Source organism: Astyanax mexicanus, chromosome 12 (genome assembly GCF_023375975.1).
Source record: "Astyanax mexicanus isolate ESR-SI-001 chromosome 12, AstMex3_surface, whole genome shotgun sequence".
NCBI lineage: Eukaryota > Metazoa > Chordata > Actinopteri > Characiformes > Acestrorhamphidae > Astyanax > Astyanax mexicanus.
The window spans coordinates 32,214,472-32,237,795 of record NC_064419.1 but is presented as its reverse complement, the minus strand read 5'-3'; the positions used below and the strand labels follow the sequence as shown (position 1 = coordinate 32,237,795).

Below are 23,324 nucleotides of genomic sequence, written 5' to 3'. Positions count from 1 at the left end.
ATTTGCCCTGTACTGCAGCTCACTCAAGATGCAGTCCAGCCGGAAACACTCTTTATATGTATATTCTAATAATGTTTACAGTCGACACAAAACTCTTATAATACACACATAGAACAGAAATGGACAAAAGTAATGGCACCTGCTCCAGCCTGCTCATTTATTGTCTACTATGTTTTAAAGCACTGCTGTGAGGATTTCATTGCATTCAGTGATAAGTCACCCCAAGAGTATTGAATGGAGCACCATAATTTCAGAGGACACAGTTCCACTGCTCCAACTTGGTTCAGCATCATGTCAGCCCTTTATTTAATAAATTATCCAAATTACAATATTTTTCGCATTATAAGGTGCACTTAAAATTCTTGAATTTTCCCAAAAATCGACAGTGTGCATTATAAGCCGTGTACCCTATGTATGAATTTTACCAGTCAGGTTTTAAGGAGAAATAAAGCCACTCCCCTCAGCATTATATAGGAGTTTCCCAGCTGGCACTGCTTTAGCAGCATTAGTATTAGCCACTAAGCACTAGCTCTTTTACCATTTAGAGGTGAGTATAATAGGCCTGTAGTCTGCTGCTAACCCCGGCCAGCACTGCTGGAGCAGCATTAGCATTAGTCGCTAACTGCGCTAAGCTCTTTTCACCCAGCCTTAGTGAAAATCTGGAAATCTAAGGCTACTGTAAATAAACAGAAGCGCTTTACTTACCACCAAAAAAAACAGTTTTCAGGAGAGAAATCTGTGTAGATTAATATCCAGCGCTCGTTTGAATATATATATATATTTTTTTACAGTTATGTTTATTCAACTTAGCTTAGCTTTACAGGTCCCGCTATCCAGCGGCACGACCTGCTAAGTTAGAAGAAAAACATGGCGACACCCCTGTGCCTTACTAGTGTTGCATAATGTGCCTTATAATCTGGTGCGCCTTATGTATAAAAAAAAAGCCCAGAAAATAGATGTTTATTGATGGTGTTTTAATCCAGTGCGTCTTACATTGCGAAAATTAGAGTATTTCTGACCAAAATAATTCATATTTATTGCATATTATTAACAACCATCTGACCTATGGCTCTATTTTAAAATCCTCTTCTTATATCATAAACTTTTTTTTTATCTTATTGTATGGCAACTTTGTTGTTAGCACTTTTTGTCTCTCAGTGCTAGTTCCAATCTTTTTTTTTTCTTACTGTTGTTCAGATGGGTTTCCTCCATAGTTCAAATCATTCATTTTATCACTCTTTTAAACTAAATTTTAAACAGTCTTAGTGAACAGGTAAATGAACAAACAGTACATCTTGATTTTTTTTTTTACACATTTTTGTTTTGGCCCTTTAAGGGCTGCTTATTACTAACTAATTTAGATATTTTTCATTGTAGTACAGCCACCAAACTGATCTAGAGCTGTGATTGGTCAGACTCCTGATCGGTTAAAGATTTGTTTGCATTATGCTGACTGGAACCACAATATTGCTGGTGATAACCGGGAGGTCTGACAGTGGAGCAGGTAAGAGGTATTATTAGAGCACAGCCCAGATCTACTGACCTTCACGCAACCCAGATCCGAAACGCTGCATTTATCTCCACAATAACTGTTTACTTTAGATAAGTGGATGAAGTGTAACAACAGCGGTCAGCCTGCGCGACGATACTTTCCCTGCCTGATTCCGACCAGCTGTTTACAGTCTACAGCTGAAATCAAAGCCAGGTGGTCAAAGGGCACATTTTGGTGATCTTCCAGCTCAAACACATCGACCTAACCTGCCATTAACAGATGAGTGTAAACCAGGTGTGTCTGAGCAGGGAGATCAGAGATTCTTCTAGACACCAGATATCCAGAACTAGATCTATAGAACCTTGTAAATGATGAATGGTCAAGAATTACTCATATCTAAAAGTTGACTGGGCATCAAGAATGACTTGTCTTGACCGGCATCCTCCAAGACACATGGATGGCAAACATCTAGACAATATACTGAATATACTTTTTTTGAAAGCACTTAAAGCAGCGTTATGTCAGAAATGGCCTTTAGAATGTTTTTGGGCTCCACACTTTGAGAAGCCCAAGAACATATGCGTTTGCTAACAAGCTATGAGATACAGAAGCAGCATCTGAAGGTTAAAAAAAATGCAGTAGAGTAATATTAAAGGATTTTTCACAAATACAAACCTTGGCTAGAGGTTTTATGCAGCTTCACCAAAGTTCCATAGTGCAGTAGCAGCACTCTTGCCCCGAGTGGGAAAGACATATACTGGTACACCTTTCTTTCTAGTCAATGTAGCATCAACATGAATCTATAGCAGCAGAAGAGCTGCAGTTATTTCCTCACCTTCTTGTTGAGCTCTTCAGCACTCTCCTGAAGGCTTTTAGCCTCGCCGGAGCTGGGGCTTTCCACCTCTGACACAAACCTGTGAACAAATCCACAAATCATTATGATGCCAGACATGGGCCATTTTCTCAGACATAGGTTAAGCCTAGACTTGAACTATTATTCATTGTTTTGGGCAGGTTTCCCAGATAGGGATTAAGCCTAGTCCTGGAATACAAAGCACTCTGAATGGAACTGTACGACTGAAAGAAAAATAACTGGGGTTGCCCACGGAACTAACCCCATAGGTTTAGTTAGGTTGAGTCTTGGAAACCCTTAGAGGCAGACATAGACATTAGTTTCCCAGACATGGATTAAGTTTAAGATTGTGCATAGTTGTAGCTTCAGTTGTAATTCACAATAGGAACAGATATTTAGTCTAGGCTTTGGCATAATTGTAGGCAGGCAAAGCAGTTTTAAGCTTTAATATAAAAAAATATAAAATTATATATCACACAAAATCGTAATTGCCTAATTTGAATATAGAAGTTGTATCTCTTTGTCTCTCTCATCAGATTTTTAGATTTAGTAAACCAACAGAAATGCTCCAAAATGAAATCTTTTTGCATTGACTTCCATTGAACATTCCGAAGATATTTTGCACAGCTGGAAGACACGTGTTTTTATACTGGACCTCTTTAATAATGAAAACCTGTGTTTCCGGTAGGCATATAAACTAGTGGTGGACTGACAGCACTTTTTTTGTCATATACTAATTCTGCAACCTAAAGTATGTGCCGATAACAAATATCAATCTAAAATCAATAATTTTTTTTCTACATTTCCTAAATTAATTCGTTATTTGTACAATGGCATTAATGCACGTTTGCATAACATAGCACTTGTTGCACTTGTTACACAGTTCTGGAGACATCTCATGCAGCTCCACCAAAGTTACATGGTGCAGTAGCAGCATTCTGACCAGAAACGAGAAAAACAATTATGCGATTTACCCATTATAGTAAGTGTACCATCAACACGACATTAGATAGTACCATCAACACAAATAGTTTAAACCATTTGTGTCATGCTAATCTGTAATATGCTTTTCCAAACTATTTAGCAGCACTTAAGACCTTTTACACCAATTCCAAAACAAAAACCCTTATAAAAAAAAATCATAATGCACTGCTGATCCTCAAATACACACATTTTGAAGCCCTGTTAATCACAAAATTACTACATGCCAAGAAACATGCCACTTAAGGTCAATTACTCTGTGTACACCTAGACAATATTACACTATGTATGTGTACACCTGTTATTATACAGTAGACTCAGCATTGTGGATGTACACTACCTGTTAAACTTAATAGCGACAGACAACATAATGTTTAGAATGCATTGTGGTGGTTAATGGAATCAGACATTTGAAGCTCTAAAAAATCCCTTACAGAATGTTATTACACTACATTATTAATAATACACATTCTGGTGTTTCCCTAAGACAATGACTGTATTACTGCAGTTATCTGATTATTGAAACAGTCATGTAAACAGCTTACTCAGATTTCTCAGATTAGAGTAAGGTCAAAAAATCTGATAAAGGAGTCTGATGAGAGCTGGATTAGTAATGGTATTTCTCATTGCATGTATAATTGTGCATGTATACTGTTTCCCAGTCCAGAGCATGAGTGAAAACAGACAGTGGTACTGTAAATAAGCGAGCAGTGTTCAACACAGCATCCGTGAGATGGCGATCAGAAATTAAATAATCTTCATCTTCAAGCTGATGTACTGTATGTTTATATTGCAGTTCATATTGTCCAATTTCCAAACACTGGAGAGAGTTGTCTGTCCCACCCGCACCTCCTCAGCAAGAAAGGGGTTACCTGACTAACAAACAGCGACAAGCAGTGGCGAGTTATTCTCTATGCTGATCAGCAAACATTTATGTTTGCAATTTTTATATTGTTTGCACATTATAAACAAATGCATGTGGATTTTATATAACTCTGTTAGCCTGATGCACCCCAGGCTCAATTAGTCAAAGCTAAGTCCATCATCTTAAAAAAACATCCCAACTGCTCTGAAAACACACACTTTCTAGTTGGAGTTATTACTCAATACAGAGAGAAACTTTTGGTTTGTGACATATAGCAGTAGCATATAGCACTAGTTGCTGCTGAGATAGTAACAGCGGTGGCCGATCTGCTCGTCTGTTCACGTTAGCATGTTGTAGCATGACAACATTAACCAATAGCTGCCTTGATATGCCAGTTGAGCACAGGTAAATGCTGCACTCAATGCTGTTGAAATGACTTAAATGATAAATAACTATCTATGGTTGGAGGTTGGCAAACCTTACTGAAGCTCAGTGATTACCTGTTCAGGAGAAACATAGCCAGCTCGCAAATAAGAACAAACTGGCTGAAACTCTGCTGACACCAGCTGCCAGTGTGCCATTAGTGTGTCTGGACAGTAAATAAAATGCCCATTCAACACCACTATAAAGAAATTGGAGATAACAGAGATTCCTCTATAATGAACCATTTCTTACCTCGTACTTAACTTTGTTATTCAACAAGTGTCATTGAATATTGTCATTGTCATGTAATTTTGTGGTGATGTATAAAAAAGGGAAAAGAAGTGCAAAAGATATTTCATACCGTTTCGTGAGATCTGATGGCAGTGGGCGTGGCTTAAACTGGGGTTTCTGGGGCGGAGTCGGTGCAGTGGAACTATCCTCGGTCAACTCCTTGATTCGTTGTTTGACCCCTATGGCTCCATCTGTGTCTGGGATTGGCTGCACTGGAGACCGTGGCTCCGCCCCTTTAGTAGCAGGCAGAGAGAAGGAGGATGAGGAGGAGTCTAGAAGAAGGCTGATCCTCCTCTTTACAATACTTCCACCCTTTTCCTCAGGTTTTGTGTCCTCCCCTTCTGGTGCTCTTTTCTCCAAAACGGATGATTTGCTCTTTCCTTCGTTCTCGGGTTGGTCTTTCTCTTTGCTGTTGGCTTCACCCACTCCTTCCTGAGCAGTAGAGCTGTCTTGCATTGGAGGTTCTGGAGTGTTCTCCTTGCTGTCTGCTGTTGTAGGCTTTTGCCGGTGCAGAGAAAGTCCAATGGACTCGAATTTAGAAGTGAGATCTGCTGAAAGTGGACGTCTTGGGGTCCAGCGGGGTGCTGGAGTGGGCGCTGTGGATTTGGGCTCCTGCTGGGTTGTATCTGCAGGAAAAATGGCAGACACTGGTCTGGGTCTGGAGTTCTTGAGACCACCTTCATTGGGTCTGAGGACATCCTTTGCTTCCTTATCTCCTTCTCCTTCAAGTCCAGCTTCAGGTAAATAGCCCATGGATTTGGCCCTCGTCATTGAAGTACCTGCTGGTTTGGGTCTGGAGGCGCCAGACCACTCTGCAGCAGGACGCGGTGGGTGGAGGCCTGGCTTGGGCTGAGTTGTGGAGGTTCCCAAGCTGGTTCTTCTCAGCACACTTACAGTTGGAGTTGAAGTCGTTTTTTTGGGTTCTGTAGATACGGAAGTAGGAACTGGCTTCAAGACCTGGGCTTCTGGCTTGGTGGTTTGGCCTGGACTGGGCTTTGGTCCAGGTTTAAAAGTGGTCGAAGCTGGTCGTCCAGCTGTTGGCCTGGGTTTGCTTACTGGCTGTGGTTTGTAGGTGCTAGGAGGTTCTGGTTTGTCCGGTTTGGAGGAAACTGGTCGAGTAGATTCAGGTCTTGGTTTGGGGTTTGGTTTAGGGGCTAGAATGGGTCGTATCGTGGGGTTTCTTTCCACAGAAAAAGGTTTTGGAGTTAGTCTGGGTTTAGGGCCTGGTAAAGGTTTCCTTGGCTCTGGGTTGATAATGAGAGAAGACTGTGATCCAGGTGAGCCCTCCATAAGGCCTTTATTACTAGAGTCCGTCAGAGGACTCAGATGTAGGCGGCTACCCTCAATTTCTACCTGGGCAGCCATCTCAGCACCTGAGAGAGACAACAAGGTCATTAATGCATTTACATTATTATGCTGCATTTGTTTATTATACTTATTATACTTGTACATACTTCAGTGCATGTGTTTGATAATAGTGAGTCTATTACAGATTATTGAATATAATGATTTAGACATTAACATAAACCAAAGGCACTTACAGAGCAAAACAGTGAATTTCAAGACTTTTGGCTTTAACATGTAAATACAGTGTTAGTGCTATTAAACCCTGTATTTCCCTACATTTAAAGTACAATGCTGTCTGTTAAAAACAAACATAGAAAATTATCCACCAACAGAAACCTTATGGTCTTACAAAAAAAAAGCTCCTTGCTGCTATTTTAATGCCAGCCAAGTTCTTAATGCCAACCCAGAGTCTTTGTTTTAGCAATAGCGGTTTGAGAGCCATACTATGCCCTCATAATGAACATTATTGTCCAGCCAACAACTCTAAAATGAGGATAAAAAGAGTTTAGTTAGTCTGGAATTTGGAAGTGTTCTATAGCAGAGCATAAAACATAAAATAATAGCTGAGACTGAGAAATGTTCTATTTTACCAGCAGGAGAACCACATATGGTTCATTTTGTTTTTAACCCACACTAAAAAAAACATCTCACAACTGTGTGGAAGCTAACGCTAATGCTAATGCATACACACTAATAGCAACATTAGCCTAGCATCTCCCATTATAAACAAAGAAAAAAAAAGAAAAAAAAAACACACATTAGGTACTAAGGAATCTGGATCGTCGGAGTTATTATTATTATTTCATTACAGACAATATTTTTGCTGCAGGTTTACCCTATTTTTTGATTACCCTATTTTTTTGATTAGCGCCACCTCATGGAGTAATGAAGCAGTAACTTTAGTAATTCAAACTTGGGGGTCAAGTCTTAGGGAGTTTAGAGCACCTATGTTTTAATTAATAAGAATATCAATAGATGACAGCAAATATTGATAATGTACCGCAAACAAAATCGTTACGATATATATTGCAATATTGATATTTTCTCCCATTCCTAATCATCATTATTATTAATATTAATTGGACATAAGTTGACAGCATGAAGTAACACACTAAAATTGCTTGAATGTTTTTTATGTGTTTTTTGCACATGGCTTAATATTAGCAGTGGTGAATACAGCAGCAGTCTGACATACAGCACAATGGAAAAAATGACTCCACTCAGTAAAGTGAGCAGTTCCTCTGTAGCTCATGATGGGGTGTGTCTGAACACACACTGAAATATGGCTCTTTCTGCTGCGCTGGACTTTGCCTCTGCAGATACAGTCCCACACAACACTGCCCGCTTTACTGACACACCATTAATCAGACAGGGTATGTGCGTGTGTGTGTGTGTGCGTGTGTGTGTATGTGGCTGCGTTAAATCACGCTGATTGGACACGGTCTGAGAAGGAGGGAGAAATCAATTGGAGGAAATCTAGAGCTGAGTTAGAGAACAGGAAAACGCTACTGAATCACTGCTACAGTCTTACTGTTCTGCTAACTGGAACAATAGCAACATTTCTCACAGCTGTATTTTACAATACAGGATATAAAGAGTAGTAACAATAATAATTATTATATTAAATTATATAAGATTACATTAGAAAATAGTATAGAACTAGTAAAATGAGTAAATAATATAACACAATATATTACACAGTACTATTTAGATCAGTTTTATTTTAATAAACTGTATTAGAAAACGCAGTTGTGTACAAAAGTTTAAGCACCTCTGTTCAATGTTTAATGACGTAAAAAAAAAGTGGACAAAGTCAATACAGGAAGCTTAAATATACAGTGAGTCCAAGAAGTATTTGATCCCTTGCTGATTTTCTTTGTTTGCCCACTAATAAAGACACTATCCTTCTGCACTTTTAATGGTAGATATATTCTAACATGGAGAGACAGAATATCAAGACAAAAATCCAGAATATAATTTTAAAGAATATATTTTAATTAATTTGTATTTCAATGAGGAAAATAAGTATTTGATCCCTCTTGCCAAACACACTCAATACTTAGTGGCAAAGCCTTTGTTTGCAAGCACAGCGGTGAGTCGTTTGTTGTAGTTAACCACAAATTTAGCACACACACCAGGGGGAATTTTGGCCCACTCTTCTTTGCAGATCCTCTCTAAATCATGAAGGTTGGTGGGCTGTCGCTTGGCAACTCTGACCTTCAGCTCCCTCCATAGATTTTCGATCGGATTGAGGTCTGGCGACTGGCTGGGCCACTCCATGACCTTAATGTGATTTTTCTTGAGCCAATCCTTTGTTGCCTTTGCTGTATGTTTAGGGTCGTTATCATGTTGGAAGACCCAACCACGGCCCATTTTCAGATCCCTGGCAGAGGGGAGGAGGTTGTCCCTCAGGATTGTGCGGTACATGGCTCCATCCATCTTCCCAGTGATGCGATGAAGTAGCCCTGTACCCTTGGCAGAGAAACACCCCCAAAACATTATGCTTCCACCTCCATGCTTGACGGTGGGCACAGTGTTCTTGGGGTCATAGGCAGCATTTTTCTTCCTCCACACATGGCGGGTGGAGTTGAGGCCAAAAAGTTCAATTTTGGTCTCGTCTGACCACAAAACCTTCTCCCAATAACTTGGTTCATCTTTCAAATGATCATTGGCATACTTGAGGCGCACCTCCACATGTGCGCCTCCTCTTCAGCAGGGGTACCTTTCGGGCACTGCAGGATGTGAATCCATTGTTGCGCAAAGTGTTGCCAATTGTTTCCTTGCAAACTGTGGTCCCAGCTGCCTTCAGGTCATTTGCTAACTCCTGCCGAGTGGTTGCAGGACGATTTCTGACCGTTCTCAGCATCATTGCCACCCCACGAGGCGAAATCTTCTTTGGAGCACCGGGCCGAGGTCTGTTGATTGTCATGTTATACTCTTTAAACTTTCTGATAATTGCACCAATAGTTGTTACTTTCACATCCAACACCTTACTAATCTTTTTGTAGCCCATTCCAGCTTTGTGAAGGTCAACAATTCTGACTCTGAGGTCCTGTGACTGCTCTTTGGTTTTACCCATGTTGGAGACTTGAAATCTGTGTGATCTGTCTGATTCTGTGGACAGGTGTTTTTCACACAAGTGATTAGTGAGAACAGGTGGCTTCAGGTCAGGTAACAAGTTGATTGGGAGTGTCTAACTGGTCTGTAAAAGCCAGAACTGCTAATGAATACTAAGGGATCAAATACTTATTTCACTCCATGAAATACAAATCAATTAATATATATTCCTTAGATTTATTTTCTGGATTTTCTTTTTAATATTCTGTCTCTCCATGTAAGAATACATCTACCATTAAAAGTATAGAATGATCATGTCTTTATTAGTGGGCCAACAAAGAAAATCAGCAAGGGATCAAATACTTCTTGGACTCACTGTACACCTGTCAATACCTGTACAATATATGGAAGTTATTTTTAATCACCCTAAAATATATCATATATATATATTTAATTTTTTTCCAATAAGTAAAACTTTCTGGCTCTTTTAAAGGGGGTTATTGTGTTATTAGCTATTATATTATTATCATTATATGAGCAGGACAAAATGGTCTTAAATGAACAATGTCATTTATTGTAATTATTTTGGAAAAGACTACTTAAAATCAATATTATTCTGCTCACTTTGCAGTCTTTTTACTGAATTTATTATAGTAAAAAGAAAAACACTAAATCGCATAAATGTGTTATATTATTTGCAGATGCCGCATTTTATGTCTTATGTTGGGCAAATCTGTTAAGTTAAAAAAGCTGCCAAAAGTCATGGGATAGCAGTAGGTAAATCGATCATGAAGTGTTAGGTACTATCTTGAGAATGATGTTGAGCTCATAACAAAGCAACATGAAATACCACCCACAGTGGACAGCACAGTGGATGGTAATGATCAGGACGGGCGGTTTCAGGTTAGAATTTTCCGCAGTACATTGCATTCAGTCTATGCATTTGCGTGCACATGATGGCTTCCTCATGTTTCATGCATCCGTTTGGTGCGTCAGTTGTGGATGTTCTCAGAAAATGAGGTGCACAGAAATGTATACACAAGAATGTTTGTGCAGCACATCATCAAAATGACAAACTCTTTAAAAAGAAAGGCTACTTGTATATGTATGATTTGTCCCACCCACTGTTTGGAAGCCTCTAGTGGAAGCCTCCAGCATCACGTATAGCGCATAGGTAAGTATGTGTATAGTTCACAACTCATTCAGCTATGTACGTGAACGCATGGCCAAACAAGTAAAGTAAATCTTTAGCTATAGACTGACATAAAGGCCAATCTATGCTTCTGTGTCACACGACACAGACAGCACGAGCCTAAAATTCCCACTCACTTTCCTTCCTTTGTGGTTACGGACACATGAATGCACAAGTATAAACGTCTACAACAGCGTAAGCTCTGCGTTGACTCAATGCAGAAGTATAAACCAGCCTCAAGTCAAACTGTTCATTTTTGGTAAATGTAAGTGATTTAAAACAAAAATCTGGATGAGCTTTAAAAGACGTTTTAAGAGATAAACATTAGCCTAGCATCTCTTATTTTAAACTAAAGAAGCACACATCAGATTCCAAGCATGTCTCAGCTGATTGACTCAATCTGGGGCCAAAGATCAATCTAGATCAATGGATTTTTTTTCCACTGAAATGTTCCTTTAAATGCATTGGAAATTGATCTGCAGCATGCAGCTGATTTGTCCAACTGTGTAAACCTGTTAGTCTGGTGGGAATCTACACAATAACCAGGATCATTAAAAACTGAGAAGGTATTATCATTATTGAACAACGTTTAAATGGTATTCGAACCTTCCCTACACTGCAGAAACACACACCACACAACACACACAAATACCCAGAGAGAGATTCCAGTGTATCAGAGGATAACACAATCCACATGTCCATCCTGAAAGCTGGAAGCCTCATGGTGGACTTGTGCACCCTCTGCCAGATGTGCACACAACACCAGTGGATGTAGTAGCAAAGCTAGCATGGCTTTCCCCATCTCTCTCTCTCACTAACACACACACACACACACACACACAGTATATACATACACACATACACACACACGGTCACTAGAGCCCAGTCCATGCTATTACCTCACTCTGCTTTGTCTGCGCTTTCTCAGTCCAATAATAATAACTCACCTGCCTGGCTGTCAACTGTCTGCAGTGGAGCGCCGGTTTCTGTGGTAACCGCTGGGTGATGTCATATCATAGAGAGAAGAGACGGAGGGAGGAGTCAGAGTCTGTAAAGAAAGAAAGAGAGAGAGAAAGAAAAAAGAGAGAGAGAGAGAGAGAAAGAGAGAGAGAGTTAGGGCTGCATGGCTACTCCATATCTACACAAACCGGCATTACTGTGTACACTATATGGACAAACATATTGGGACACCTGCTCTATATTAACCCTCTATAGCCCGATAAAGATGCCCAGTTTTGGTTACTACACCACTCCATACAATACCTTATTTTTTATTAATTTATTAATTTTACTTTTAATATAAATGTTACAATAATACACTTATCAAAATAATTTTTAAAAGGTTCTGAAAAAAAGTAAGTGGTGTGATTTTATTTTTTCCCCAAAAATAAAATTAATGCCATAGAGGGCGAATCCTTGTTTTTTCCTAAAAATATTAGCTAAAAAGCTTTTATCCTGCTTTCTACTACATTTTGGAGCACTGCTGTGAGGATTTGGTTGCATCCAGCAACACACGGTCAGGATGTTGGATAATATCCACCTAACCTTTTCCCCAACTCAGCCACAAAATATTGAATAAAGCCCCAATTGTTCTATAAAACACAGTTCCACTGCTCCACAGCTCAATACTGGGGGCTTTATACCCCTCTAGCCCACACTTGGCATTAGGCATGGTGCCAACAGGTTCATGTTAATCTCCTGCAGAGTTCTACTCCATTGGCAATACTTCTCTAAAGGGACAAGGCAAGCTGTGTGTGTGCATTTTGACATCTACGTCAGCACAGTAAGTGCAAATTAAAAGTATCTGAATGCATTTGTTAGACAGACAGGGATTAAGCATAGTCTTAGTCCTATATTTTTGTAATTTTTTGCCCCATAGTGTAGGAAATATGTGACAGAGAATAGAGTCCTGTCTAGTCCAGTTCAGTCCAGGTCTAGGACTCATTTTAATCTAAACAGTAAGGCTGCGTTTATTTTATCTCAGGAACTGGATGTTGGAGCTGGGAATGATGTGACACCAGAGTTGTACAATTATGAGTCTTTTACTGGAACACTAATTTGAAACATTTTTTTAAAAAACAGTAAGCTAAAGACCTTGAATTTAATGGGAGCTTACCAATGTTTTTTGGAAAATCTAACCCATATATATTTGATTGTTGGAAATAACAAAAAATAGATAAAAAAAATAGATTTAAAAAAATGTATAAAACTACTAGTTTCACTACTGTTGATGTGCAGTGCAGCCATCTTGGATTTTATTCCTGGTGCTAGTTTTGGAATAGGAAATCCAAAGTTTCTGCGGAAATTTCCCACCACAAATTATAACGTCAAGTTTAAATAGAATAAATCATCCTGAAGAGAACGCCCATTTTTCAATAGATATTTTAGTAGATCAGATAGATAGATAATCAATCCATCTCTGAAAATGTGTGAAAAAAAACCCCCACAGATTTTTAGAAAGAGACAAAGAAAGATTGGAAAACAGTTGTATAAAATTAATTATGACTGTTTTTGGTTAATAAATCCACATTAACTTTATGATGGAGCATAAAGAAAGTCCTAAAATATGAAAACGATGGGTACTGGTCCATTAAGTGTGTACACACTGTCAGCAGTAAAGCTCAGAGCAGTAAAGCAGTTTCACTAAAATGACCGCAGCATAAAATGCAAACATACAATCATACAGCACTAATATTACTGCAACCAACACACACACACAGACTGTGGAGTTGAGTGCTAATCACAGCCGGACGGAATCTCCACTCCTATCACATTCCCAGAGCTTTCAAAACACAGATATCACTCCAAGTGTTTACAGAAACTGACAAACACACACCCACACACACAGTATACTGATGGTTTTCTTGTGTTTATGTACTGTGTGACCTGCATTATTTCAATTAAAACAAAAAAGAAGAACAATTAAATCTGCACTGGTTTTATTAAAAGACCAAATTAGAAAAAAATGAGACCGCCCATTTATTTTGACTTTTATTTGACTTTTATTAACTCAAGATAAGACATTATTTGGTATAAAGGCAGTATAAAGTCTTTGAGAAGCAACGATTAGCCATGAAAGATCTTGAGTTTGTAACAAACACATAAGAAAATTTTTTGAAATGTTTAAAAATAAGCTTCCTGAAAGAACGATTGGAAAGGATTTACATATTTTTCTGTGAGTAAAGAGCATGGGCAAAAGCCTAAGCTGAGCACCTGTGCTCTCCAGTCCCTCAGACTGCACTGGATCAAAAAACCCTCAATCAACAATAGCTGATAGAATCACCTGAACAACATATTACTTTATATGTTGCTTTACAATACAGTTACATTTGAAAATACAACATAAACCTTTACTTTGCACAACAGAGGCCACAAGTTAACCATGTCCAGAAGTGGCATCAACTTCTCTGGGCTTTCAGGAATCTGGGACCAATCTGACGACATCTGCTTTGGACCACCAAAGAGGAAATGGACCATCCAGATTGTTATCAGCAACAATCCAAAAGCCAAGGCCGTTTAATGGTACGTGGTGCTTCAGTACACTTCTGTGATGCAGCATTAATACATGCCATAAAATATCCTGCTTTGCTTTTAGGACCACATCTTTTCCAGGGATGTGCAAACTCAGGTTTGGTTACAGATCTTCTCTAGTAATTCCAACCACTGTATGGATTTGTTCCATCAGCAGGTCATGATTTACTTTAGCGAAGGACTGATTAGATACACTAGAAGCTGGAGACAGGAAAACTGGTAACACTGGCCATCCTCCAGGAGAGCACTGGGAGTGGTTAGGCTAACACACACACACACACACAAACACACACACTAAGACACTTCTGGAGAGTATAATGATGCTGCTGAATTTGGTCAGTTGGTCGGATCACCACAGTCTGTCACTGAGCAGCGAGGCTGACCTACATCTACACACTCACACACCCGACACCACACCACTGTAACACAATCTGAGGGCCGAGCAACAGAGGGAAGAGCCAGAGGTGAGAGAGAGAGAGAGAGAGAGAGAGAGAGAGAGAGAGAGAGAAAGAGACAGAGAGAGAGGGCAAAGCGAGTGGAATAAGAAACAGGATGAGACAGTGAAAAAGACAGAGAGGAATAAAAAAGGGAATGAGAGCCAGACAGAGGGAGAACTCAAAAAAGAAGTGGAGAAAGAGAGTGAGAGAGAGAGAGAGAGAGAGAGAGGGAGAAAAGAAAAATGGCAACCAGTAGAGAGAGGAAGAAAGAGAGAATAAGAGAGCAAGAGGGTCATTCGTTTGTTGACAGGAAACGCCTTTCTGAAGCTGGAATGTTAAACATGTGCTCTAGGATCCAAGTAAACTGGACAAGAAAACACACACACACACACACACACACACACACACACTAGTCTAAGTGTTGTGTACTCTCTTAGCTGGTTAATTAGGACACACTTCTCTGAGTGATGAAACTCAACACACACTGACGTCCAGCATCTCACTACATTTTCCACACATTGATCTCTGTACACACACACAAACACACACACATACAAAAATACACTAAACATACACACTTACAGGGAAACTCCAGCAACCTTTTCAAAACCCAGTCCAAATTGCTCACAGATGCCTGAAACTCTAAAGCTTGCTCACAGAAAGTTATTGCCCCCAATGGTTATGAATACACTGCCTGATGCCTGAGATCATCTGATAAGATTGTGGGTGTAAAAGTGTTTCTATAATCAAATATCATTAAACTGCTGCAGGAATACATGTAGCAGTGTGTAGTAAAGCAAAAAACTATGTCTATTTTTTTTCCATATGCAGTGGTTTCAACACCACCTTTACACCAAATCCCATGGTGAATTATGAAATAAATCTGCACAAACTGAATGCAGATCAGTCCTTCAGATAAAGATCTGACTGTACCTCAGCACCACAACCTCCTCCTCGCATTACTCCTGGCCTGCAGGCCGGCTCTCTGACAGCTGCCGAAGAGTAAAAAGAAATCTGACCAGCTTCACTTGTAAATACCTGAAGTTCGGGTTCCAGTAGCCTATAGCCAACAGCAACTACGCTCTAAAATCTAGTCTGTTGATAACAATCTGTCAGAACAGTTGATAATACAAGTTTCCTTTTTCTGTACACGTATCCTGCTGAGCATTACAAGAGACTGAACATAACAAATCTCAGCCAGGTCTCAAGAGGAATTCATACGTATGCAACCAACACACTTGTATCATTGAATAATGTGCGTAGTATAGTTAAGTATAGTTTGAACCACATGCTGTTGCACAAATAACTGATATAACCCAGACAAGTGGAAATAAAACAAATTAAACAGATAATAACAGAAAAACACATAATCTATACAAAAACTTAACCTACTATCTCTCAACCTAGACCATTTCAGCCTAAACTTAACCTGTACCTCAACCTACACCAAAACTTAACCATACTTTCCTCAACCTAAACATGAACTTAACCTATACCTCAACCTGAAGTGAATCTACTAACCCTCAACCTAAATATAAACTTAACCTACACCTCAGCCTAGACCTAAACTTAACCTACTATCCTCTCAACGTGAATATAAATTTAACCTACACCTCAACCTAGACTTAACCTACTATCCCCTCAACCTAAATATAAATTTAACCAACACCTCAGCCTAGACCTAAACTTAACCTACTATCCTCTCAACGTGAATATAAATTTAACCTACACCTCAACCTAGACTTAACCTACTATCCTCTCAACCTAAATAAAAACTTAACCTACACCTCAGCGTACATGTAAAAGGATACCAATTCCATTTTAGAAGCTGCATAAAAGAGAAAAGCAGCTGGAGCAAACTGGAGTGTAGCAACACTATATTCTATTGTTTCTTGACTACAGCGCCACCAGTGGATGGGAGCTACAATCAGAATCATTAAATATGTAATAAGTGTGTTGCAAATGTAGTGCAAATATTACAACTCCCTCATGGTATATTTTGGTGGGATATGTATATACATATGTACTGGCAACTTATCATATTAAATGCCGAGCAGATTTACTATAAGCTCTTATCAGATCTGAGCCATGTAAACTTGTTAATAAGTACTAAGAATTATGACTAATAATTAAGTTGAAATAAAAGATAAATTATTACTCCACCAAAAGTAAAAAAGTATACAGCACAAAAAGCATTAGTGGGTTTGAGATGCTGATCATTACCCACCTCAAACTCATCCCCAACTAACCAACTGCCACACTCCTCCCAAAACCACCATGATTTCAGAGAAAAGAGTACTGATGCTCCACAGCTCAGTGCTGGGGGCTTTATACCTCTCTTTGAACTTGGCATGGTGCCCATAGTTTCATGTTATTTTATTTGCTCCAGAGAGTCCTATTCTATTGCTAATACTTTTCTACTGAGACAAGTTGTGTGTTTGGGTGCAACCTAAAGCGACGTAAAGTAGCTGAATTTATTCATTAGAAGGGATCTCCTCAAATATTTGGACACACAGTGTCTTTTAAACACAGACACAAGACAAACACCACGGTTCCTATTAACCACTCTCGTTTTAATTGTCGATTTCAAGAAAAGTGACACAACCAGATCTTCAGCAAACATTTTCGTAAAGCTGAACTCTTTTAATCTTCAAATCTGAGAGCCATCCTCAGTGTAACACAGTTGCCATTAGAACTACCTCTCAGAAACTGAAAAAACCTGAATGGGGACTCCAGTGAAGCAAAGCCTAAAGGCCTCAGGCTCGCCAATCAAACCAGCTGTCAATCAAACAGCCAAAACGAAAACTGAAGTGATCTCTCACAGTTAGAACTGAACAAAAGATTTTTGGTGGAGCAGCAGTGTAACAGTTTCACCGATGTGAGTGTAAGTTTACACAGAGCGCATTTCACAAATAACACTCTGCTCAGAAAAACATTGAATAATATGCAGGTCAGCTTTCACATATTCAGAACAGGTTTTACACTTCAACGTAGGTCACAACTGATGATGCTTAACACTTTGGATAAGCCCAAATCATGATTGTCAATATAGGGCAAAAAAAGAATTTGCATCAACAACTATATAATTTATGAGGTGTTATCTTGTGAGGGATGCTGAAAACTAGCTTTTGGTAAGGCAAAATTGAATTACTGAATTCAAGAAATTTGCCTGAGAGTGGGTGCCAGATCAATGGTACACTCCATTCCTGAAGTTGCGGCATTACTACCCACAGTGTTAGTATAGTGGGTTGTAATGATCATGACTGGCAGTGTCTGGCTCAAACTGTCCATGCCAACAGACTTTTCTTAACTTTCTAAATTCCATCCACTTGCAGTGCAGGAGTTCCCACAGGCCAGTGCAGCATTCTTTAGCTTTCATGGTACATGTAAAACTCCTAGGTTACAATACTTGTTCCTGTCCTAGGACATGTGGCATGTACGTAAATGTCAGATATTTGAATATATCATCACTAACACTACTGCCATCTCTAAAATGTCAGTGTAATGGACTGGAAATCTTAAATTTCAGTGTAAGTCAGTGTAAAAAGTTTGTATTCTTAGTCATTTTGGAACATTTATATTAGTCCATTAATTCTAATTTTTTAAAACAATGTAAAGGACAAAGGACAACTGTTAAATTCACAGTATTTTAAAAAGTAAAAAATAAAAAGATAAATAATAATCGGAAATAGAGAAAAATAGATTGTATGAGTTTTCCTTTGCACAATCTGAAGATTATCTGAAAGTCAATATTGCAGTAACAGTACCAAAAAAAAGAGATAAAATGAATCGACAGAAGCTATTTCTGTTAAACATCCAACATCTAACTTTACCCTACATAACATCTAGCTATAGCTTAGCGTGTGTTTGGGTGATTTGATTTAATGCAAATCACACTCCCAGAAATATCTCTATGTTTATAAATAACTGATCTGAAGACTGGAACATTGTTCATCCTCACTTTTTGCACAGCAGTATAACAATATACTCCATTTAAGATTTGAATCAGGTTTGACAAATGTGAGACAAGACTAGACATTTATTTATGATATGACAGTGTTCTGATTTTGTATGGCTGCACAACTCAGCCAAATTACTAAATACATTACAGTGAATACAGCCTAGTTTATCGTAGATACTGAATAAAATAAATATAGTGGATACTGTACATTACATATTGGATATTGATAATTTCATAGTAGATTAATAGAACATACACTAGATGCTACATAATTTAAAGTTAACATAAACCAACTTATGGATATTGAGTGGATATTGAATGAGTAAAAGTAAATACAGAAAAATGTATAGCTCATTATTTAAGCATTCATTTAATTGAATTGAATGATGAAACACCATAGCTGTAACATAGTTATATAAAATAATTCACAGTAAAAACTGAATAATGGGAGATCATATGATCATGGATACTAACTTACTGTGGATATTTAACAATTCATAGTTGATACAAAATAATTTAGAGTAGATATTGAATAATTCATAGTGGATACTAAATAATTGCAAAAAGATACCAACAAATTTATAGTACATACTGAAAACTAATAGTAGAGATTAAATAAATGACAGTGGATATAATTAATATAACTATTCATAGCGGGTTCTGAATATTTCAAAGTATATACTGAATAATTCATAAGAGACAATGGCAAATTCATACTGGATACTGAATAATTAATAGTAGAGACTAAATAATTTACATTACAGACATTACATTACAATGCATACCATAACATACTCAACAAGCCAAAATAAAGTGAAATTCATAGTAGAACAATAAGATATTAATGGGCCTGGAGTTTAAGGGATTAAACTGTGGTTTAGATGATTAGAGGAGATTATGGGCATTGTCAAGCTTCTTGCATTATATTTTTAGCAACTCAAAGCAATACTGCTGTTTAAATCATTCTGATTACATCGTTAATGTTGATTTCTATGTGAGTATCTGCCTTTAATCAGAGTAATCCAGGAGAACCTGGAGAAGCAGAGTTAAATCTGACAAACAGAAAGATAAAAATGACTTTCACAGTGTCCCAGAAACATTCCTCATGCCCTGCCTTCAGCAGATGTTTTTAAAGAAAATGCGCAACACTCTTTGGCTCGCGGGTCATTCTGCTTCTCTGTTTGGCACCAAAGAACCAGAGCTGTTGTGGAAAGAGTTCGACATCTGGGTTCTCTCTGAGAATGTGAGCGCCTGCACACTTTATAAAACTCTCACCGGCTGTGCCTGAGACCATTGGTAGCACAGCTTTTAGCATGAAAACAATCAAAACACACTCAACACCTTCCAGGTTAATGTAACGTGGTTTTTAAAGCGTTATTTTTGGCTGGAAACATAGCTTAGACATTTTCCACATCCACACTCCACCTGTAATCAATCAACTTAGCCATGTTTAGTGTCTGAGGCTTTAACTTATTTTACAACGTTTTCACACCTAAATGTCTGGATGAGAGTTAGTACCAAGGCACCAGTCATCACATATGTGGGCTGCGTTTGCCTATACTTTACATTTACAGGTGCATTAAAAAAATGATATCATTGAAAAGTTACTTTATTTCAGTAATTCAGTTCAAAATATGAAACTCATATTATTTAGATGTATTACACACAGAGTGACCTATTTTAAGCATTTATTGTTGATAGTTATGGCTTACAACTAATGATAACCCAAAAGTCAGTGTCTCAGAAAATTAGTATATTATATAAGACCAATTGGTACTTTTGGCAGTGTGCCAAATCCTGCTGGAAAGTGAAATTTGTTTAGTCATAAAAGTTGTAAGCATGAAATGCTGTAAGATTTTCCGGGAAAACACTGCACTGACCTTAGACTTGATAAAACACAGTGGATCAACACCAGCAGATGACATGGCTCCCCAAACCATCATTGAACATCAGTAAATGTCGCATTTTATTTGGAAATCAAGGGACCAAAGTCTGGAGGAAGAGTGGAGAGACAAGAGTTTAAGCTGCTTGAAGTTTAGTGTGAAGTTTCCACAATCAGTGATGGTTTGAAAAGCCATGTCATCTGCTGGTGTTGGTCCACTGCATATAAACTGCAAACAAACTAAAGTAAATACAGTAAATTGAAAAAAAAATACAAAACAGAATTATTTTAAGAATATTGTGATATCATAATATGAAGTGTTTTTTTTTTTAGCATGTAAAGAAATTTTACTATATTATCGCATACAATACAATAGAGTGCACCCCTACTGTTTAGTATGTGATGCAAGCTTTTTTAGTTTACAGTAAGATATGCTAAACCAATATGGCTAATAAACACTAAAATTAGATGTTTAACAGTCTCATCTGTTCAAGCACATAGCAAAAATAAATCATTTATTTATTCAAATTAGGTGCTACAAAATGGTTCTTTGTGCAAATACATAGAAGAACCACTTCTGGTTTCACAAAAAAACAGGCATATAATGAAGATATCTGTGAAGAAGGTCTACAGAATCTTTGCTTGTTGTAAAGGTTATATACCTATTTAAAGGCTCTTTCAACTCACACTTCACTATTACAAACACAGTTCTTTCATGGCATTGCTCAATTAATAATCTAAAGCTCCTTTATTATTAAAAGTAGCTAATGTAGTTAGCTAACGAGTAATGAATACTTAAACCTTGCAAATTGAATTCCTAAATCATTACACAAATAAATAAGACACTGGATTAAAAAATCAAAGTATCATTACAACGCAGACCCCAGATTCAGTCGATGAGCCATAACTTAGATTAATGTTCTTTTTTTAGTTTACAATGGGAGATGCTAGGCTAATACTGCTAAAAAGCACTTAAATTATGACCTGTAAACACACAACCAAAATATTTGTTTATTTCAAAATCTGCCAAATGATCTATGTAAACATGCAACACATCATGAATAAACTTTTTAAATCACACATTTATTCTAAATCCAAGTTCATCCAGCTTTCAGCTCTGTGGAAAAAGTCTGTCACACTGTGTTCTAAACCCCCATTCACATCCATTCATCAAACTAATGAAGATCTGGAGGAGTTTTGATAGACAGGCTGAAAGACAAATGTTCGTGTGGGAGTGTTTTTACAGAGATGAGGAAACTCGTGACAGTCTAAGCCCAGTACCTGTTAGCAACATTAGCCTAGCATCTCCTGTTGTGAACTAGAGGAAAACATGTCTTAGTTGAGCAACTAAATAATGTTCATCTAAATTTACGCCAAATGTTTCTTTACCATCTTAACATGGTTTTAGGAAGGTGTGTAATGTTTTAGTGCTGCAGTTAGCATTAGCACAATGCTAACTTATAGAGTCTATTTTTTTCAGTATTGTAGCTTCAGTGTCCAGAAAGACAAACATGTCTAGGCTGACTGACTACATTTAAGGTATTGCTCACATATTGCTTTAATAAAAATAATTTAAGCGATATGTGCAATAATCAACTGTAATACAACTTCAATAACCTCATATTTAAACTTTAATAAAGCACATTTTTTACAATACCAAAAAACACAAAAAAGTGTTCTTTGTGCAATGTCATATATGTTATACACACATTTTACCTGCTTAATCTGTATTTTAGTATACTTTGAAAAGTATAAATAATTTGGCTGTGCTACGTTTGTACTGGTGAACATCTTAATAAAAATATACGCTTAGTATATTTTTATGAATCTGTGCTTTTTATGATAAAACTATACTTTTACTAAATGTTTCCTTGGAGCCTTAATTTCTGCAATAAAACTGTACTACAGTGAAACATTATTTTAGTGTTTAAAAATTAAAACTGTGATGAACTTTGTTGTGTTAAAATTATACTTAGAAAGTTTACTTTAGTTAGTTTAGTGTAATAAAATATCTTTAACAGCTGATCCTTCCAGAAATGAGAAAAAGCAATTAGCTTTTATTTTTATCAGTTCATACACACTCCTCAAAATGAATGTGATGTTAAATCTATATTTTAATCACACCTTTAATATGTTTTTACTGTTCACTTTGGACAGCTCACACAAATATACTAAAATTGTATTAAAAAGTGGTAAAACCATGTTAACGAGTATACTCAGTATAAACTAAGTACAAATTTATATAATTTTAATTACAAATAAGTAGTAATTAAATAGAACAATAGTGGTTCCAAAATAACATAATTTAAGTACATTCCTACTAATTTAAGTATACTTTTTTCACGAGAGTGTCCAGTTGCCCAAATGTTCCCGCGTTTGCCTTGCAGCTTCCTATTGGTTGTTGACATTGTTCATGTCACTTTTTGCGCGAACCAGGTCTCAAGACTTATAATAATATTAAACACGGTTGATTTTATCTGAACTCCAGGACAAGAAAAAGACTGAACAATAGAGATTATGCGACCGCAACTCATCTCTAGCAAGACTCTCATGATTTTATCCAGACACTAGAAATTTACCTGTGACCGTGAAATCGCTTGAAAATCGTTTAATGTAAGAACCATATATGTAATAGAGATGAGTGTAAAGAACCATTACCTTTTTATTTAATAATTATTCACATACCTCTAATATAAACACACTTGTATGCCATTGCTGTAAAAAAATGAAGCAACTTTATTTCTAAATTTACACATGCTATATAGATAAAAAAAGTAATTGGACACCTGCTCATTCCATAGTTTCTTCTGAAACGCCAGACGCTGGCGGCCTGAGTCCCTTAGCAGGCTAAGCTCAAGTAGCGTCTGCAGAACCTCGTCCGGTAGCGTGTTTTCTGGCTGGTTTCTCCACTGTAGCAGGGTCTGGCGGTGGTAGAACATGTGCACGGGTGTTCCGATGCACATATTTGCAGGAAATAAACGGAACTCTGCCACTCTTTGCCACTCTGATAGC

General features: G+C 37.7%; 1 protein-coding gene across 12 annotated transcripts in view; it reads right to left on the bottom strand.

Annotated features, from left to right (window-relative positions):
• Positions 1 to 23,324, bottom strand: part of si:ch73-138n13.1 (uncharacterized protein KIAA1671) — a 98,073-nt gene that overhangs the window by 65,106 nt on the left and 9,643 nt on the right. For 9 of the 12 annotated variants that reach the window (XM_049485484.1, XM_049485488.1, XM_049485494.1 and 6 more), the window contains exons 2-4: positions 11,449 to 11,549; positions 4,976 to 6,278; positions 2,328 to 2,406 (exon numbers count right to left, since the gene is read on the bottom strand). In XM_049485484.1, the coding sequence (XP_049341441.1) occupies positions 2,328 to 2,406; positions 4,976 to 6,270 (1,374 nt within the window). In that variant the 5' untranslated portion in view covers positions 6,271 to 6,278; positions 11,449 to 11,549. Of the gene's footprint in view, positions 1 to 2,327; positions 2,407 to 4,975; positions 6,279 to 11,448; positions 11,550 to 20,310; positions 20,403 to 23,324 lie in introns of those variants that run through there. The other 3 variants (XM_049485485.1, XM_049485486.1, XM_049485487.1) reach the window with 3 other exon arrangements.